This window comes from Elgaria multicarinata, chromosome 9, assembly GCF_023053635.1.
Source record: "Elgaria multicarinata webbii isolate HBS135686 ecotype San Diego chromosome 9, rElgMul1.1.pri, whole genome shotgun sequence".
NCBI lineage: Eukaryota > Metazoa > Chordata > Lepidosauria > Squamata > Anguidae > Elgaria > Elgaria multicarinata.
The window spans coordinates 20,655,319-20,672,730 of record NC_086179.1 but is presented as its reverse complement, the minus strand read 5'-3'; the positions used below and the strand labels follow the sequence as shown (position 1 = coordinate 20,672,730).

At 39.4% G+C, this 17,412-nt stretch overlaps 1 protein-coding gene across 3 annotated transcripts in view; it reads left to right on the top strand.

Annotated features, from left to right (window-relative positions):
- The window catches only part of ERC1 (ELKS/RAB6-interacting/CAST family member 1), a 203,268-nt gene that overhangs the window by 129,096 nt on the left and 56,760 nt on the right, over positions 1 to 17,412 (top strand). For all 3 annotated transcript variants that reach the window (XM_063134903.1, XM_063134906.1, XM_063134904.1), the window contains one exon: positions 16,125 to 16,269. In XM_063134903.1, coding sequence (XP_062990973.1) covers positions 16,125 to 16,269 — 145 coding nt within the window. The remainder of the gene's footprint in view (positions 1 to 16,124; positions 16,270 to 17,412) is intronic.

The window sequence follows — 17,412 nt, the reverse complement described above, 5'->3', positions numbered from 1 at the left end:
CAATTTTACTCTGAGAAAGCAGAACATGAATACATCTCTGGAATCTGATTACAGGCCTTGGTTACAGCTGGGTGGAATTGGCAAACTGGAGTCAGGTTGATGACTCTGTTAGTAGCAACATTACTTTAAAAAATAAAACCCTGATGTGGTTGCCTGCTTGTTGGCAAGAAGCTTCTGCCTGTTCTTAATTTCCCTTTTTGCTTAATTCAGTCCTCGAATTTCAGATTTTTCTTATAGCCTCATCTACTGTGCTCCACTGAGCGCCTAACCTCATCCTGGGAGTGTTAAAATAAATGGTTCTTTTTCTAAAATGTGCACAGGAATTGTATACTTGCTGCTGCTGCTGCAACAATGGATTACTGCTCTTTCCTGTTTTGCACAATTTAAGCCTTCATAACAAGGATTAATTTCTTTTTAATTTGTTTTATTTTATAATTTTATATCCCATCTAGATAACTAACAAGATTTCTATTACAAGTTTTATAAGCTATACAGAAAATAAACAAGTAAAAAACGAGGAGGAAAAATGAAAAGGAGCACAACCAAAAAAACAACAAGAGTCATACAGCATGTAGAAAAGAACAAATCCCAAATAAAACCCAGCTTGTGCAAAGGTGCCTGAAACCATATAGTATTTAGCCATTCCACAATGTTGCACCACAGCTGAAAAGGCCCTGATCCTGGTACCTGTCCACCAGACTTCATTGGTGGAGACACCTGAGAACATGGCCCCTGATGTTGAACAGAGCACATGGAGTGGCAGAAAAAGGAAGAGACAGCCTTCAGTCCCAAGCTATTGGGTCCTTTTTCCTGTTCTGTCCTTATTCTTTAACAAAACACTCCCTAGTGTTTTTAATGCTCTTCTCCCCCGCTGCCCTTTTCGTTGGTCACCTATTTTGAGTAAGAGGATTGATTGGACTGATCAAAGCAGGCAATTGGGTGTAGAGGGTTAAAGAGTGTCCATCTGTTCTGGATTTGCTGTTGCTTAAGGAGGCAGAAAAGCCAGGAATTAGTGAGTGGTATAGTCTTTTCTCTCGCTATTGGCGGCTGACAAAAATGCTGATGAGGTGATAATGAACTAAAAAGTCTGCCCCTTTAGCTGGATGGGAAGGGAACCCAGACAGTGGGCAAGTCTCACTCTAACCCTTGCCAAGAATTCCCCTTTTTAATAGGAGCTATCTAAAGCAAAGAAGTTAACAGGTATACTTTCCTGGATGCATGTCAGAAATGTAACTTACCACCAACAGACACTTGAGGAAATGCATGGAATATCCCCATGGTGTTATGTGGGCATCCAGCTGAAGTTACCAGACAGCCTAATCAAGTAGAAGCAACAAGGGAAGTGAGATCAGCATGTGTAATTGTTTATGAAAGGCAGATGCAAAAAATTATTTCAGATACCAAATAAATTTTGCTGAACATACTAATTCTGTCTAATGTTATCTGGATTTCTGGAAGTATTTGCAAAACATCCTTAATCTTCACATGCAATTGTATTTGCACTAATTCTACTACTAACAGTTTAAAATTTATTTCAGCCAACAGCATACCAGGCGATATGTGAAAAAATGTTCCTGGTGTGCTTCCACAAAGTTGTTTGGCACTTTTCCTGTTGTGTAATTTGCTGCACTTTCAAATCCTAGTACTTCAGGTATCTTTTAAGAGGTACTCTCTGTGTGTGTACACATATATTTGTATCCTCTGTGTCCTTCAAAGGGGCTCAGGGTGACTTATAAGAGGTTGTTCCATTTTATCTTCATAACAACCTGAGGAAAAATAGGTAAGACTAAAAAAAAAAGGCCACCCAGTGAGTTTAATAGCTGCAAAGGGTTTTGAACTTGGGTTTTCCAAGCCCAGCTGCTAGCCATTGCACCACACATACCATGCAGATGCTTATAAGCTTTCTGGAGGCATCTGGTTGGCCACTGTTGGAAGCAGAGTACTAGGCTAGATGGATTTATAATATAATCTAGCAGGGGCTCTTACATTCTTATCAGATGTAAATATTTTTGTCAATGCTTTTTCATAATAGCTCTGATTGTTGAGATATACAACATAATTCGATTGCTAATAGAAAATAACTTGGTGCCCTAGCAGTATATTGAAGCCATGAAATAATGCCTGCAACTTTATTGTGGTTCCAGTACAGCATAACTTTGTTTTCCCCATCTCCTGCCATTTGCTCTTTACAATGTCAGTATGCCACTTTGCCTTCTTGTTTCTGCACATTTGGGGATTATCTTCACTGGTGTATGAGACAGTAAAAATCTATGCTCCCTTACATTTTTGCGGTTGTCAGTATTGCATTCAACATACAGTATCATCATTGCCTGGCTTCTGGACGAAAAGGAGGTTTTATTGATGTCCCTCTGATGTTGACATTGAAGCCACGTAGGAGACTGCTGGGCATTATTTGCATTTGTTTCACAGATGGTAAAAGGGGATTCACAAATAGTAATAAATGGGAACATAGAGCTGTCATCTGAAGAAGGCAGCTTTCATCTTCCGATTAAGTCTTAAACATAACATGGACTTTGACCAAAAGGAATTGTCTGTATCCAGCACACATTTTCTTCTCCATTTCAGTGCAAGGTAGATACATAGTAATCCTATGTGGCCTGATTTGGGAAAGTACATATTTAAGAAGAATTAAGGAAAAACAGATGACTCTTAATTAAAAGTATTTGTCAGCACTCCAAAAGTTTATTTCGAAGAATATTGCCAAGCTTTCAGAGCCCCTTCATATTTAGCTTCCCGTGACATATTTCAAGGAAACCAAAGTGTGCTGTTTTTAAACGTGATTATAGGTTGGAGAATGCCAAGTAATTATCTGCCCAGAAATCGCTTTTCTTTCTTTTCTGTTTTTTTATAAGTATTTGTGAGAGGAAAGTTGGGTCAGAGTTGCCAGTATAATTAACCATTTCAGTCTGGCCAAGTTTCTATTTAATAAACATTAGATTTCATCTTAAGTTGATTACCTATAGAAGGTGCAGAACTGTATGTGAGGGTGTGTTTTCTTGTGTGTGCGTGTGCGTGTATGCACATGCTCGCTCATGTGTAGTTTTATACTTTCAGGGTGGTGTCTTGGAGTTTATTAAACTGATGTTGTTATGACAGATTTCTTAGTATCACATTTCATTTGAATTGGGCCCAGAATTATGATTACTTGTATATTAAATTTTATTTAATAGTTTATTTGGATTTGTAACTTGTCCCAATCCTTTAGGTTTAGTGGGAAAAGACTAAATAGGCAGCTTAAACTCTACTACACAATAGACAAGTAAAACATCACAAAAAAGCAAATATAATCCTATGCTTTTAACCATTATAAATTTGCTGTAATTGGGAACAAAATGACAGCGTTCCTAGAAAATATCTATATCAAACTTTAGGATGGACCTCCGTGGGAAGAATATTTCTTTCCAATTGTTACTTCGCACATCTAGAGGCCATTGCCAAATGGCTTTTCCTAGCAGATTATACAGGACAATCCAGATACTTATTTACCTTAAGGATTTTACATGAGGGCATATCAGGAAACAGGCCTCTGGCTAGTGCATTCCTCTAGTTAACGTTCCTAAAGACTTGATTTTGGTTCAGCCACTCTTAAGTGCTCCCTTATTCCTTGTTGCCAAGATCTTGCTGTTACATTCCTGTATGTCTACATCTTAGATGCTTTGCTGAAATTCCTTTCACTAGGTGGAAAATCTGTGATGTCCCTCAGTTTCTCATTGTCCGTCGTTTGGTCTGCATATGTTTTGCACGTTTGCTGTAGAGAATCTCTGTAGCTTTGCAGTGCTCAATCAATCCTCTTCATCAGTAACGGAAACTGTTTATTCTCCCACCAATCTAGTTGACTCAGTGGGAAATAAAAATGCAGTTATGTCAATTGGAGCATTGCCAAAGACCTCCAACAGGGATTAGGACACTATTGAAGTAAGTTCTCTGGTGATGTATAGCCAGTATCCTGTCTCAGAGAAAACAGTATTTAGATGTTTAAAATGCAATCGGTAAGAGATGAAAGTGAGAAGACCAAGAAACTGTTGCACTTGCATAACTATCTGTCAGCATCCTGAACAATGCTGGATGATTGGTGAGTTTGCAAGCAATGGTACAAGCAAGAAACAGTCCTTCTATTACCAGCTACAAATCCAAAACACATAGTGATGTTTAACAATTACTGAGGCTGTTTGTGCAAATTACATTAATTTTGTTTTATAAAATTTTTCCATTAAGATTTTGGGCATTCCACGTGCATTAATAGAGCCTTTCTAAATGCATTTTGTGAATCTCCCTACTTTACAGATACATAGAAGTGAATGGAGGCAGTCATATTTAGGAAATTAAGGGCACAATCACATGCATATTTAGACAGAAAAAAGTCCCACAACTCCCAGCATTCAGTTTGTGACTGAAGCTGGTATTTTATATTGAAACATTTCACATTATAAAATCTGTTAATATATGTAAATGCCTAAAAAAATTTTTAAAAAAAATAAAATTAAAATTGTTTAAATTTAATTTCTTAAAATTTATAAAAGATTATAAACTGGATGTGCTACTAGTGGTTGTTTGTTTTGTTTTGTCATTTTAAATGTTAAAAAATAAAGTATTAGGATCAGCTAGTGCTTCCTGCATTCAGACTTCACCAAAGAACCAAGAGGCCCAAATCTGACTGACAAGACTGTGAGACCTGATGAAGGGTGGCTTGACTGCCATCTCTTTGCACTATAGGTACCAGGCCAGCTGTATCCCCTTTCTGCTTAGGTTAGCCCTGATACAACCGTAATACTATTCCTTGATTTTAAATTGGAAACTAACTCTTTTGAGAAACTTGAAAAATATTTTTAAAGGTTTATTTTCAGGATAAAAGTCCATTGTGTTCCTCATCACAGGGCAATAAATATTTTACATTGTTTATTTATTTATTTACAATATTTATATGCCGCTCCCCATTGAAAATTTATTTTTGTTGCAGAAGTAAGCCATGGCTTGTATCTCTCTTGGGTCGAAAGAAGTAGCTACTATTTTATAAAATAGTTAATCCAGAATAACATGAATACTTATAAAATTTTGTATTCATAGAGAAAATGTGTTTTTTTAACTGTGGCAAGAGTTAGGCTCTATATGTTCCATAAATGGCCCATTAAATAGTTGTCAGCTTCCTTTTTGTGGAGGAGTGGCCCATAAAGACTCACCCAACTGTGCCAACCTGGATACTTGGCATTACATCAGCACATACTTGAGGATTGGTGAAGAGAATTCCTGGTCCAGGTTTCCTGTCCACCTGAGTGCCAATTTTGATTATTTTTATCTGCTGTTGAGTTTGTTCTGACTTTACACTGTTGGTTTTCCCCTACCCTGTGCCTGTTTACACTTCCCTGTGCCTGTTTGCATTCTCCTTCCCTCTTTATTGTTTACTACAACTTATTAGATTGTAAGCCTACGCGGCAGGGTCTTGCTATGTACTGTGTTATCTGTACAGCACCATGTACATTGATGGTGCTATATAAATAAATAATAATAATAATAATAATAACCCAGGATAGGTTAGGGATTCTGTTGGTGTGCTGCCCAGTGATCTCCCTGCCTAAATGGAAAGAGATGGTCTCAGATTGGTGCTGAGGACTCCCAGGATGATTGTTATGGGGAACCTCAACATTCATAACATGGCTGTCCAATCTAGTGCATCTCAGAACTTCAGGGACATCATGGATCAGTTCAGACAACATGTTTCTCAACAGTGGTTTTAGAACTCCACATGGAGTTTTTACACCACCATTGAGAAATGTGTTGTCTGACGGGAAAACTTCATGCAACGGTTTAGATTTTTTGGTAAAACACTGCATACTGAATATTCACGCTGTGCAGAGGAGAGTTCCTGCACAACCATTATGTTGCATGTTGTGTGGCGTTTTCCATTGTGTTGAGTTTACTTTTCCCACTGGCTACAGAGTTTCCTAGCAAGAGTGGTGAAAGGAGCAAGTGCCTCCACCCCCAGGAGAGCCGCCGGGATTGTTTTTTGTTTTGTTTTGTTTTTTGCAGCAGTGGCTGATTGGATACCATCAGGAGGACCACGGGGGGTGGGGAAGAGGGCAGAGGAACTATCAAACGTTGTGTTGGATTTTACTTAACTCCATGGTAGTCCACAGTCACACAATAGTGGAGTTAGAAGATGTCTGGAGACTACTCTTTAAAAACTCAACAGTTGAATGGAGTTTTCACACTGTGTTGACTAACGTGTTGTCTGAATTGAGCCCATGACAAACATGGAGCTGTCCCAACATGTCACTTGCCCAACACATGAAGGAGGTCTTACTCTGGATTTCGTGTTCTTGATTGTGCATGGAGATGGTTATCTGAAAGTTGAGGATTTAACATCTAGCATTTCATCGTGATAGGATCACTCCCCATTGACTTTCAGTAGCTTTCCCCTCTGCAAGGGTGGGGACCTGTTAGAATCATCCCCCCCCCCGAGACTAATGGATCCTAATGGCTTCTAGAGTTCCCTGAGGGACATTCCAGTTGGTTTGACTGGTACTCAACCTGTCAATGCCATAGTTACTCTGTGGAACACGGAGTTAACTAGGGCAGTTGAAATGATCGTGCCCAAGCACCCTCTCTTAGCAGACCCAAATTAGGTCCTTGGTACACCTTCAAGCTAAGGACAGTGACATTGCCTTTTGACATCACAGCCCTGCCAGCAAGTCCGTGCACTCAGGTTCTGCATCAAATACCCAGTTTTTATAATTTTATATTGTATTATTTTATTTATTTAGATCTTACCATCTGCTCAGAAAATATCTGTTATTGGGTGTATTAAAAATACAATAAATAAAATTTAAAAATCATACAAGAGTGCCAGACTGTCTTGATCTGATAAACTTTCTGTAAAGAAGGAGTTGCAAAACCACATGTTGAGTTCCATAATACCTGTACATCATAGCTGCTATAAAGTCCTCTTGTAGGTTCGTATTAAACATAGTTGTCAGGTGGGAAAAATGTGGATAAAATCTAATATAGACCTATTAAAAAGTTTAATTAGTGAGCTACCCTACTGATATGTTAATGTGCATGATGAATCTTCATGAAACTACAGCAGTTGTGAAATGGTATGTGTAGGTGAAATCATATTTGATTTAGGGCTTGTGAAAGTGTTCTTAAGTCGAAAGGCAGCATAAGTGGCCTGTGGGATTGTGGAAAGGGAGCACTATCTTAAATGCAAATAAGCAGCATCCTATTCAGAACTCTTTTTTTTTAATGCAATAGCCATTATGCTTCAAGGGTTTACTGATTATCCCTTTTCTAGGTTTGTGCCTTACTGAAATATTGTCCAATATTAAAATTGCTGAGGTGCTTTTAACACTCAAGTCAAGTTTTAAACTGTGCTGCATTTGTGTTTAGTTTGATATTACTGTTTTATTATGATATTGCAATTTTAATAATATAGACTACCTTGAGTAATGCATATGCATTACAAAGGTGAGGGAAATTATATATAAAAAGACAAAAATAAAGATCTATGCTATAATGAATATTTAAAAAGTAGGTGGTAGTACTAAGGAAGTGCAGTTCTGATCCAGATGATATTTGGAAATTGGTTAATAAGTCAATTTTATAACATGGTCTAAACAATAAATTTCACATGAAAATTAATTTGAAGTGATGTTTTTGCTTATGGGAGAAAAACTGGTGAGATGTACTGTGGAGCTTTATTACAGGGATGGAGACAGTTCCTTGGGTCTGCAGACTCTGGCCTCACCCATTCGCCAGAAAACCAAGGACCACTAGGAGGCTGCATTCCCTTGCCTCCCAGGATAAACATAATGGCTAGGTTGCAAGTGGGAGAGCAACCTAGCCCCATACATTGGCCAGAGAGGGAACAGCTTCAGGGAGCTTGTTTGCCCTTCACTGCCAGAAAGAACAATGATAAGAACTTTGAAACTAAGAACCACTGCCTGTGTTCTACTTTTTCCCTCCTCCTTCCCAATCCCTTTTCCTTTTGTGTCTTGCCTTCTAGATTGGAGGCCTGAGGTCACAGACTGTCTCATTATTAATCTTTGTAAGCTGCCCTGGGAGCCTTTTTTGGCTGAAGAAGGGGCTAAAAATACTGAAAATAAAGACCTCTGGCCCACAGGGCCTTTCCATCTGGCCTGCTGCAACTTCCCCTCTTGCAGTATTTTAAAAATCTTCCATTGGATAAGGGGCTCTTCCTTAAAGCCATTTATCATTCTCAGTTGCATGTTCAGATGTCAGAAGGCCCACAATGGCTGGCTGTTCAAAACATCGATTCTGTCTTTGCTGCTTGACCAGATGATATGTCCAGTGTAACACCAGAAGAAACTGAAACTGTTTCTTCACAGTTTTAGAAGGACATAATTAGGACACAACTTGAGATTCAACCCTGGATAAAATGAGGGATAAAAGGAGGGATATAACTGCAAAAACGATCTCTTACTGTTGAATAAAAATGTGGTGGGGAAAGTCTTCCCCTCTGTGCTAAAAGGAATGACCTCATTTTGAGAGTTGCATGCTTTGGGAGCAGCAGGATCAGTAACTCCACTTGGTGCATTTTGTTGATCTGCTCTTGGTTTGTGAACCGCTTTACATTTCCCATGTCGGGAGCACAGACATTATTTGTAACAATTCCTTCCTGTTGCTTGCTTCGTTCTGCTAGAAAAGGCAAGAATTCTCTCTAAACTGTAGAGTTAGAGTCTCTCTGGGGTGCTTTAACTAAATAAAAGCTCAGTGTCTACAGGCCATCAGTCTTATTCTGTCCCTCATTCACCACTCCCATCACCCGCCCACCCTCAAACTAATCAACCTAGTGCTGGGCGCTTTGAAATGTTTACTGAGAAAACAGTTCTGTTTTGACAGACAGCAATTACAGCACCTGGTCTTAAGGCAGATTTTACAGCTCTTTTGGGGATCCCTTATGAATAGTCACCGTGAGGTTGGTACAAATTTCTGCAAACAGGCTTTGGAGGCAGAAATTGTGCTTGGAACCCTATTCTGTTAGCTATACACACAATCACAGTCCCCCTCTCTGCTTGGCCACACACACCCCTTTTGGAAGAATAATTTTCTCAGAATAACAGGGACCATCTTAAAGCCGTTCTATAGTTGGCATGTAGAGAGAACTATGAAACAGAGTAGCCTTTACCCTGCCCTCCATCAGGAGCTGCCTCTTTTTAGATACTAGCTTACCTTGCTTCAGTATGTGTGGAATGAGATCTGTTGTAGGTCTGTCAGGCAAGCATTTTCATAATCTTATTGCCTTAATAATTTCACAAGATAAAGGTGAAATGTAGACTGACATATACGATAGCTTGTTTGCATTTATCATCCATTTGCTCTGCATAGTTATTAGAGAAGGACTGGATTTGGACAACACAGTAACCCACGATGGGTTAAATAATCCACAGTGGGTCATGTAATTCACTGTGTTTTATAATTTTGTGTGGATGAATTTTTTTTAACCTGCGGTAGATTATTTTGCTGAAATAACCCACACAACCCATTAATGTGCAGAGTGGATTATTTAAAACACTGTTCATTATCGTGTTGTGTGGAGCACACCATTGTTTATCTTCGTTGGCTGCAGAGTCACTAGGCAAGAGCGGTCAAAGTGATGGCTGTTGTTCTACTCAAGCCGTCAGAACTCTATTTTCAGCAACAAAGATGATGGGATACAAATGGGAGGACTGAGAGGAGTGGGGAGGGCAGAAGATGAGTTAGTCAACGCACTTTGGATGAATAATCCACTCATAGTTGCTGATAACCACCTCACAGTTGGTTATTTTCTCTGATCATGTGGGGAGTACTCGCAAAATAATCAACTGTAAGTTGACTATTAACCCATCGTTGACTATTGTAGCATTCCAACGTGACCAGGGAGCCAGTCATAATAGCTAATAATAGCTCCATATGCTGAGGCAGCATAGCTCTGAATACCACATGCTGTGGGCGCAAGCAGTAGAAGAGGGGAGGCCTTGTTTGCAAACATTCTAATTCATCTATCGGAAATAAGTTGTTGGAGTAGATGAATCTTTAAACATCTGATGCAGCTCTGAGTTGCGCTATTATTTTATTTAAAGCTATTTATACGAAGGCTGGACTGCCTCAATCTTCTGTCCCACACAAGTTGTCTGAAAGCATGGTTCCTGTCATGAAAAGCATTCTCCTTCACTGCTGCATTTCTCAAAATATTCACAGCTTTGTGGAGCTTGTGTTTCGAAATCTTCCCTGTCTCAGCTGCATTTCCCTGTTTGACTCAAAGGGTATTGCTTGCCATGATGTTCACAGTTTTTCCTGATACAATCCTTAAACAATGTTCATTGTGCCCCTCTGAACTTCACTCCTGCTTTCAAGAATATGTTACTCTATTTTTAAGTTAGCCTCATAGGCTTTCCACAGTGATGTGCCCAGAAAACGTGAATGCCTGACCTCTGTGAAAAGGTGTCTGTTCCTGTCAAGCAGTTATTATTTTACTCCTATCAGCATGACCTCTGCTTTGAGCATGCACTGGCCTCTGTGTGTGAGAAGGACTTTCATCTATCTTTTGAGAATACTGCTCTTCTTGCAGTGAGATGCAAAGGCAGTCATTCCTGTGAGGAACGTGGCAACTCTGAAACCATATGAACGTTATTAGCATTAATCCCCTATGTAGGCTTGTCGTAAGTTTTCTGTATTGGCTGCTGCATCTGTGTTGACTGCTGTAACACAAAAGAAGAAATGGTTTTGTAGGATGCTACTAATTTTTGATAGATTCAAAAGAGGAACATAGACCATTTGTTGCAGCTTTTAACACACTTGTGATTTGGGGGTTGCACCTGACTCCCAAATGGCTATAAAATATGTACAACTGTGCCACTTCATGCTTGAGGTATTCTTCTACAGTAAAGGGGCAAACACACAAACAAACTTTTGAGGGTTTGATTAAAATGACATTAGGAAGGGTCAAATATGAATTGCAAGGAAAGAGAAATACTGTACGTCAAATGTATTGGAGAATTTAAATAATCCTAGTAAATATGAATACTTTCATTTAACTATGTAGCAGTTGGTATATATTTATATATCAGTTAAGATATGAAGATGTAAACCAAATCGTATTATGGGGTTTTTTATTCACACATGAAGGGGAATTTGAGTTGAAGGGAAAAATCATGAGTTAAGAATCGGGGCTCTGCAACGCATTTGGTATAATTATCGACTTTAATAGTCGATAATGTAGAGACTCTACAAAAAGAACACTGAGCCTCTGCCTTGGCGTGTGTCTCCTTTCCATATGGGAGTGGGGGAAAACCTTCCTTTGCCCTTTCCAGTAAAGATGGTCCACATCAGATAGCTTGATTGCAGCATAGCTTTCTTTTCTGCACCTTGGAGTTCTTGACTGCTGAAGCATCTTGATTTCTGCCAGTAGACTGTTGGATGGGGTGGGGGGCTGCATTCTACCGCTTCATCCTGGATAGATGGTGGCAGGTAATGGGTTAAAAGGACAAGGCCCTCTTAATAATCTCTGTAAATTTTTAACCATTTACTATAATTCTTAATGCAGCCCTTTCCCTTTTTCTTTTACAAACTGGAGACACTGTTAAATACATCTCTTTTTACTGTTATTACATTGTGGTGTGTTTAACCCCAATATCTGATCAGTAAATTTTTTTACAACCATAGGGGAGTTAAACTATCAAACCTAGATTTACGTAGTGTTCTCAGTTAGAATTCTTGTTCTGCTATGTCTCTGGTTTCTGATTGATCTCCAGTCTTGATCAACACTAATAGCAATCTATTGCTTATGAGATAATTATGAAGTATATCCCTTGTGAAAAATATAATTGTTTGTAGTGTGCAGTAGTCGGAAACCTGGACTACTGTCAAAATACTTTCCTGTATTGATTTTTAGGTGAAAGATATCAACATTAAAAAGTCAAATTCATAGCAGACATGTGGTACAATCTCAGTAAGTAGGTCTTCTGAACATTTTATGCCAGATAATACAAAGACCCAGAACATGGCTTTTTCTTAAATTAGCATTAAAATTTGCTATTATCTTTAATTTGATGGGGTGGGGTGGGAATAAGAGATCTAAGAGCAGTGAGGATATAGAGCCCAGTAGTACATTTACTCCAGCACCTTGGGGCCACAGTAGTTTACTTCTCAAACTGGCATTTTAAAGTACAACAGCTATGAGGTGAGTGTAGGTTAGCAGCAAAGAACACTGGTAGGCCTGAGGCCTATTGTTTCTCTAAGTAGTTGCAGGGCTGTCCAGGTGTCCTGATTTAAAAGCTGCTCATTGAAACAGGAAATTGTATCTTGTTCTGAGGTTTACTGTAATAAAGTACATAGTCCTGAGGGATGGTGCTGCTAGGTCCATGAATCACTTTATGGGCAGGCTGCCCTGACCACGGCCCAGTGATTTATTTATGTCATTCTGCAGCAGGAATGGTAGAAATGCAACCAGTGCATGGTCTTACCCCCTGGATGAGCCTTTAAGTAGGATCCCGAAGCCAGATCCAAGATGCCTTTGCAGTATGTGTTAGGAGTCTGTGAATAGGGGACTCCCTCAGAGTTCTTATGTATAAGATCTCAATAGCTTGCTCCAAATAAAAAGAAAAAAACAAAGGTGACTCTTAAAGACTTTTAAACTGCAATCCTGTAGCTGCTTATCTGGGGGTAAGCGCCATTGCAGTCAGGTACATACCTAGGATTGCACAGTCAGGTAATTCAATTTCACTGCAATATTTATATCTAGAAATTATTTAGCACTGTGCTGCTATTGTCTTTTACAAAGTTGAACATCAATAATATTTTTTTAATTCTCAAGGTAAAATAGAACTGTAATTTGTACGACTTATAGTTGTCAAGCATAGGATAAGGACTTGCAATATTAAAATATTTTATTTTGAAAAAGCCTAAAATTCTACCATATATCTGTATTTCTTTGAAACTCTGTTTAAGCAACTTGTCCTTAGTTTTTTCAATTTGATTATTTTATCTGATCCCTGCCTTTCAACTAGAAATGGCACACAAAATGGCTTATAATCACTAATAAAATGAGTTGAAAACAGTAATAATATGCAATATCTTTACAAATCTGAAAACGTTGTGCTTGTTCATGAGTCATCACACGATGACAGCAACTTTAATTGATTTCTTGCATCTGCGAAACAGCCATCATAGATCAAATGTCACAGAGCTTTCATATCCCTTAATGCTACCTCAAGCACAGTGCTTTTCAATAATGCCAGTTCATACTTTCAACTGCAAATCATCAAGTGATAAAATATTGAATGACAGGAACATAGAAAGCTGCCTTATACAAAGTTAGCCGTTGGTCCATCAAGCCCAGTATCATCAACACTGACTGGCAGCAGCTCTCCAGGGTTTCAGGCAGGAGTCTTTCCAGCTCTACCTGGAGAAGCTTGGGATTCGACCTGGCACCTTCTGTGTGCAAAGCAGGTGCTCTACCACTTAGCTATAGCCCCTCCCTGATACGTATGCATTTGTGAATTGGCCTCAAGTGTTGTAAGAATAGATAAATAGTGACATTTCATATGCAATTTGGATGTGCTTTTATAGCAGATGTGGTAATTAAGAACCTTAGATATAGATATAGTTATGAGCTATTGATTACACTGAGAATGATGAGAAAAATGCCAAGCAGAATAATGGACTCTCTTTGGGTAGCAATGCTTTCAACGGTTATATTACAGGGATGGAGAATGTGTGACCCTCCCGATGACGTTGGAGTGCAACTCCCATCATCCCTCACCAGTGGCCATGCTGCCTAGGGCTGATGGGATGTTGTCTAGTACACCAATATCTGGAGGCCCACCCATCCCATCCCAGTGTTATCAGAATGAACTAGACATTTAGGCTGAGATCAAACTAATAGGTTAAATGTCAAATATTATTGTGACAGATCAAGTTTGAATAGTGGAGCTGCTAGGCTGTTCAAGTAGGCATTCAAGAGGCAGCTGGACAACCATCTGCCAGGGATGCTTTAGGGTGGATTCCTGCATTGAGCAGGGGGTTGGACTCGATGGCCTTGTAGGCCCCTTCCAACTCTGCTATTCTATGACCTGTAACAGAATGTTGCAGTGTGGAGCACTCCCATTCGATGCCAGTCAGGCTTCCCATCTTCCAGGATATTCCATTCCATTTCCCTTCTTTCCTTCCCCACCAGTTTTCCATTTTTCTCCGTACAGTCAGTCAGCATTCCTTGCCCACTAAGCATTCTCCATCCTTATTGAGCTCTTTTGGGGTTCATAGAATCATAGAATAGTAGAATTGGAAGGGGCTTAAAAGGCCATCGAGTCCAACCACCTGCTCAATTCAGGAATCCCTCCCCTTGGTTTTTTTCAAAATATTTTTTGTGCTTCTGGAAACCCCAAGCCAACTGATATTTCCTTGTGTGTGGATAAGTACTCTTTTGGCTACCTAAAGATCCACACTTGGAGAAATAGTTCACTGTTTAGTCAATGATGATGTCTCCCAAGTTGAGGCTAGCTTAGAGCTGGTCAATTGATTAGTCAAAGATTGTTAACTGAATATTTGACAGCCATGAAATATTGTCAAGTATTCCATCAAGCTAAGAAAGGTGGAACCTCACCTTTTCTAATTTCAGCATGGTGTCATTTCTTTAGCAAGAGAAGGAGAGATGCTTGCCTCTTACCCCTGCACCAAATGGGGCAAATTTAGCAGCTTAACAAAAGATTTTTCCTACTGGCCATCTGCTATAACTGTAGGCATTTCCATACAGGGACCATGAGCAGTAATTAGGGACCAACTCATTGAAAAACTAAATTGAGATGGTGATCTACTAGTGTCCAGTTGCAAGTGGTATTTATTTTGCGCTAGTGGAAACCAATGCTTGTGCAATGTCAAAAGTGTTTGCTAGAACAAAGAGTTTCCCAGGAAACATGCCACAAGGTGTATTAAAACTGAAGACTCTCCATGATGCACCAAGTATCTGAAGTCCATGAAAGCTTTTGCCATAAGATCCTTTGTTGTTTTTGCTGTAATAGCCCAAGATGGGTACACTCTAGAAATTAAAATTAAATAATAGTTCTTAAAATGACCAGCTGGAATGGAAACAGTATAGGGAGAGAATGAGGCCAGTGAAGCTGGTCTTTCAGTAGAATATCACATTTGAGCCAATATCCTTTATTGAAAGAAGATGGAAGCTAATACTTAGCAAGAGAAATACACTAGCAGTTCAGGAATTGCAGGCTCAGATCTGGAAAATATGAGCAACCTTTAAAGGTTGCTTAAAACATTTTATTCCATGGCTCTGTGATCATATAAAACAATAACAAAAGTAGGCCTGAATCATAAGTATTAGGGCTACAATGACTAAGTGCTCAGGTGGAGATATTATTTCTTACATTAATCTTTGCCATGAGCAATGATTGTATAGTCTGAGAATCTTTGGAGTAGGAAGGATGTTCAAATGTTGTATGTATGGGAAAGCAAATATTGAATATATAAAAATCAAATAAAAATAAATCGTTTATGGAGTTTCTGTAGAGATGGTGGAAATAGATTTCAGATATGTGACTACATCATTAAGTTTATTGTGGAGATCTTTTCCCCTTGCAGCTTAGAAGCTTAACATTGTAGTGTTCAGGTACAATGCAATTTGAATTCTCTTTAGTTAGCACCTTAATTGAAGGCTGCTTTCAACTTTAATATAGGGAACATAAATCTGTACTACCTGTTTTGAGTTGAGATAGACGGTGGATATTATGAAATCTCAGTGAATGAGATTGTAGCTTGGATCCAGTGCAGAAGTAATACAAGCAAGAAGCATTTTAAGTTGCACAAAAGTGGATGTCCTGAGCAGGTTTGAGGGGGCCCTCAGCACAACGTGCTCTCTGGTGGGCCCTTTGTATGTCATGGTGGCCCCTGCTTTGCTTACATAGCAGTAGAGATAAACATCAACAGGCACACTCCAGTGAGCGCTGGATCTGGGACCATTTTAATTTCCCACAATGCCTCCAGCCTTAAATCACTCTGGAGCAATGTGTTGCAAAGAAAGTTACAGCAGTAAGTTACAGACATGACAAGGTACGATATGAACATAAATGTGATTAAGCCATACACATTTTATCTTTCAGACAAGAAGCCCTTCTAGCTGCCATTAGTGAAAAAGATGCCAACATTGCTCTGCTGGAGCTGTCGTCCTCCAAGAAAAAAACCCAAGATGAAGTAGCTGCACTAAAACGAGAGAAAGACCGCTTGGTGCAACAGCTAAAGCAGCAGGTACCAAAATATTAGACATGGCTCTGCTGGTCTTGGTGGTTAATTTGGCTTGTATGAGTTAATATAAGTGTGTCAGGTGTGCAGTTCGTAGTTTGCCTGTGGTAAATGCCCCCTGTCTATTCCTTCCATCAACACCTGCCTTCTCACAGACTGACTTCCCCAAAACTAAGAACTACCATAGTATTTGGGTGTGTTTTCTCCAGGAATGGAGGCTGCATGTTCACATGCTTTCTGGCTTTCTCAGAAAGAGAGAGCATCAAGGGTTGAGATGTACTGTGATACCAAACATATCTTGAACAGCTTGCCGCTATGTGCTGGATAAGGACTAATAAACTGAAACTGAATTGAGATGAAACAGAAGTCTTGTAGATGAATGGCCTATCAAACCAGACAAACAGCTTTCAGCTGGATGGGGTAACACACCCCATTAAGGCCCATAACTGCTTGGGGTACTGATTGATCCAGCACTGATAGGATACATTGGTTGTCAGCAGCAGCTCTCAGTGTTTTTCACCACCTTTAGCTAGTGCATCATCAGCTGCACTCCTTAGAAAGATATGATCTGACCACAGATATCCATGCTTTAACATTCTGGCTAGATCACTGAAATATATTGTATGTGAGGTGCCCTTGAAATGCACCCAGTTCTGGAAATGGCAGCCACGCTTTTAACAAGGACTTGCCACTATGCATATTACGTCAATTTTTAAAGTGCTACATTGGCTAACAGTATGTTTGGGAGCTGAATTTAAGGTACTGATCTTGTCCTTTCTCAAAAAGAGAAAGGACAAGACCTCTCTCCACAAGTTCCTGCCCAGCAATTAAGATCTTCATCAGAGCCCTCTGCAAGTGCTCCTGCTTTCTAACAATAGGCAGCCATTGGAAAGACTTTTAAGTGGTGGTGCCCAAGTTATTGGCTTCTTTTCTCAAGCAGATGTGCCTAGCACTTAATATTATCATCTTTTCAGGGCCAGGCGAATCCATCCTCTTCTCATAGGCTTTTAATGGTCTCTGAATTAGCCTTTTTAAGATATCTGCCGTTGTTTTTTTTTCTGGTTTCAAGTTTTGTATTTTATTGAATGTATGCTGCCTGCTCCTGTTTTTATGTTGTTTTTAGTGTTTTGATGTGTTATTTCACTGTGA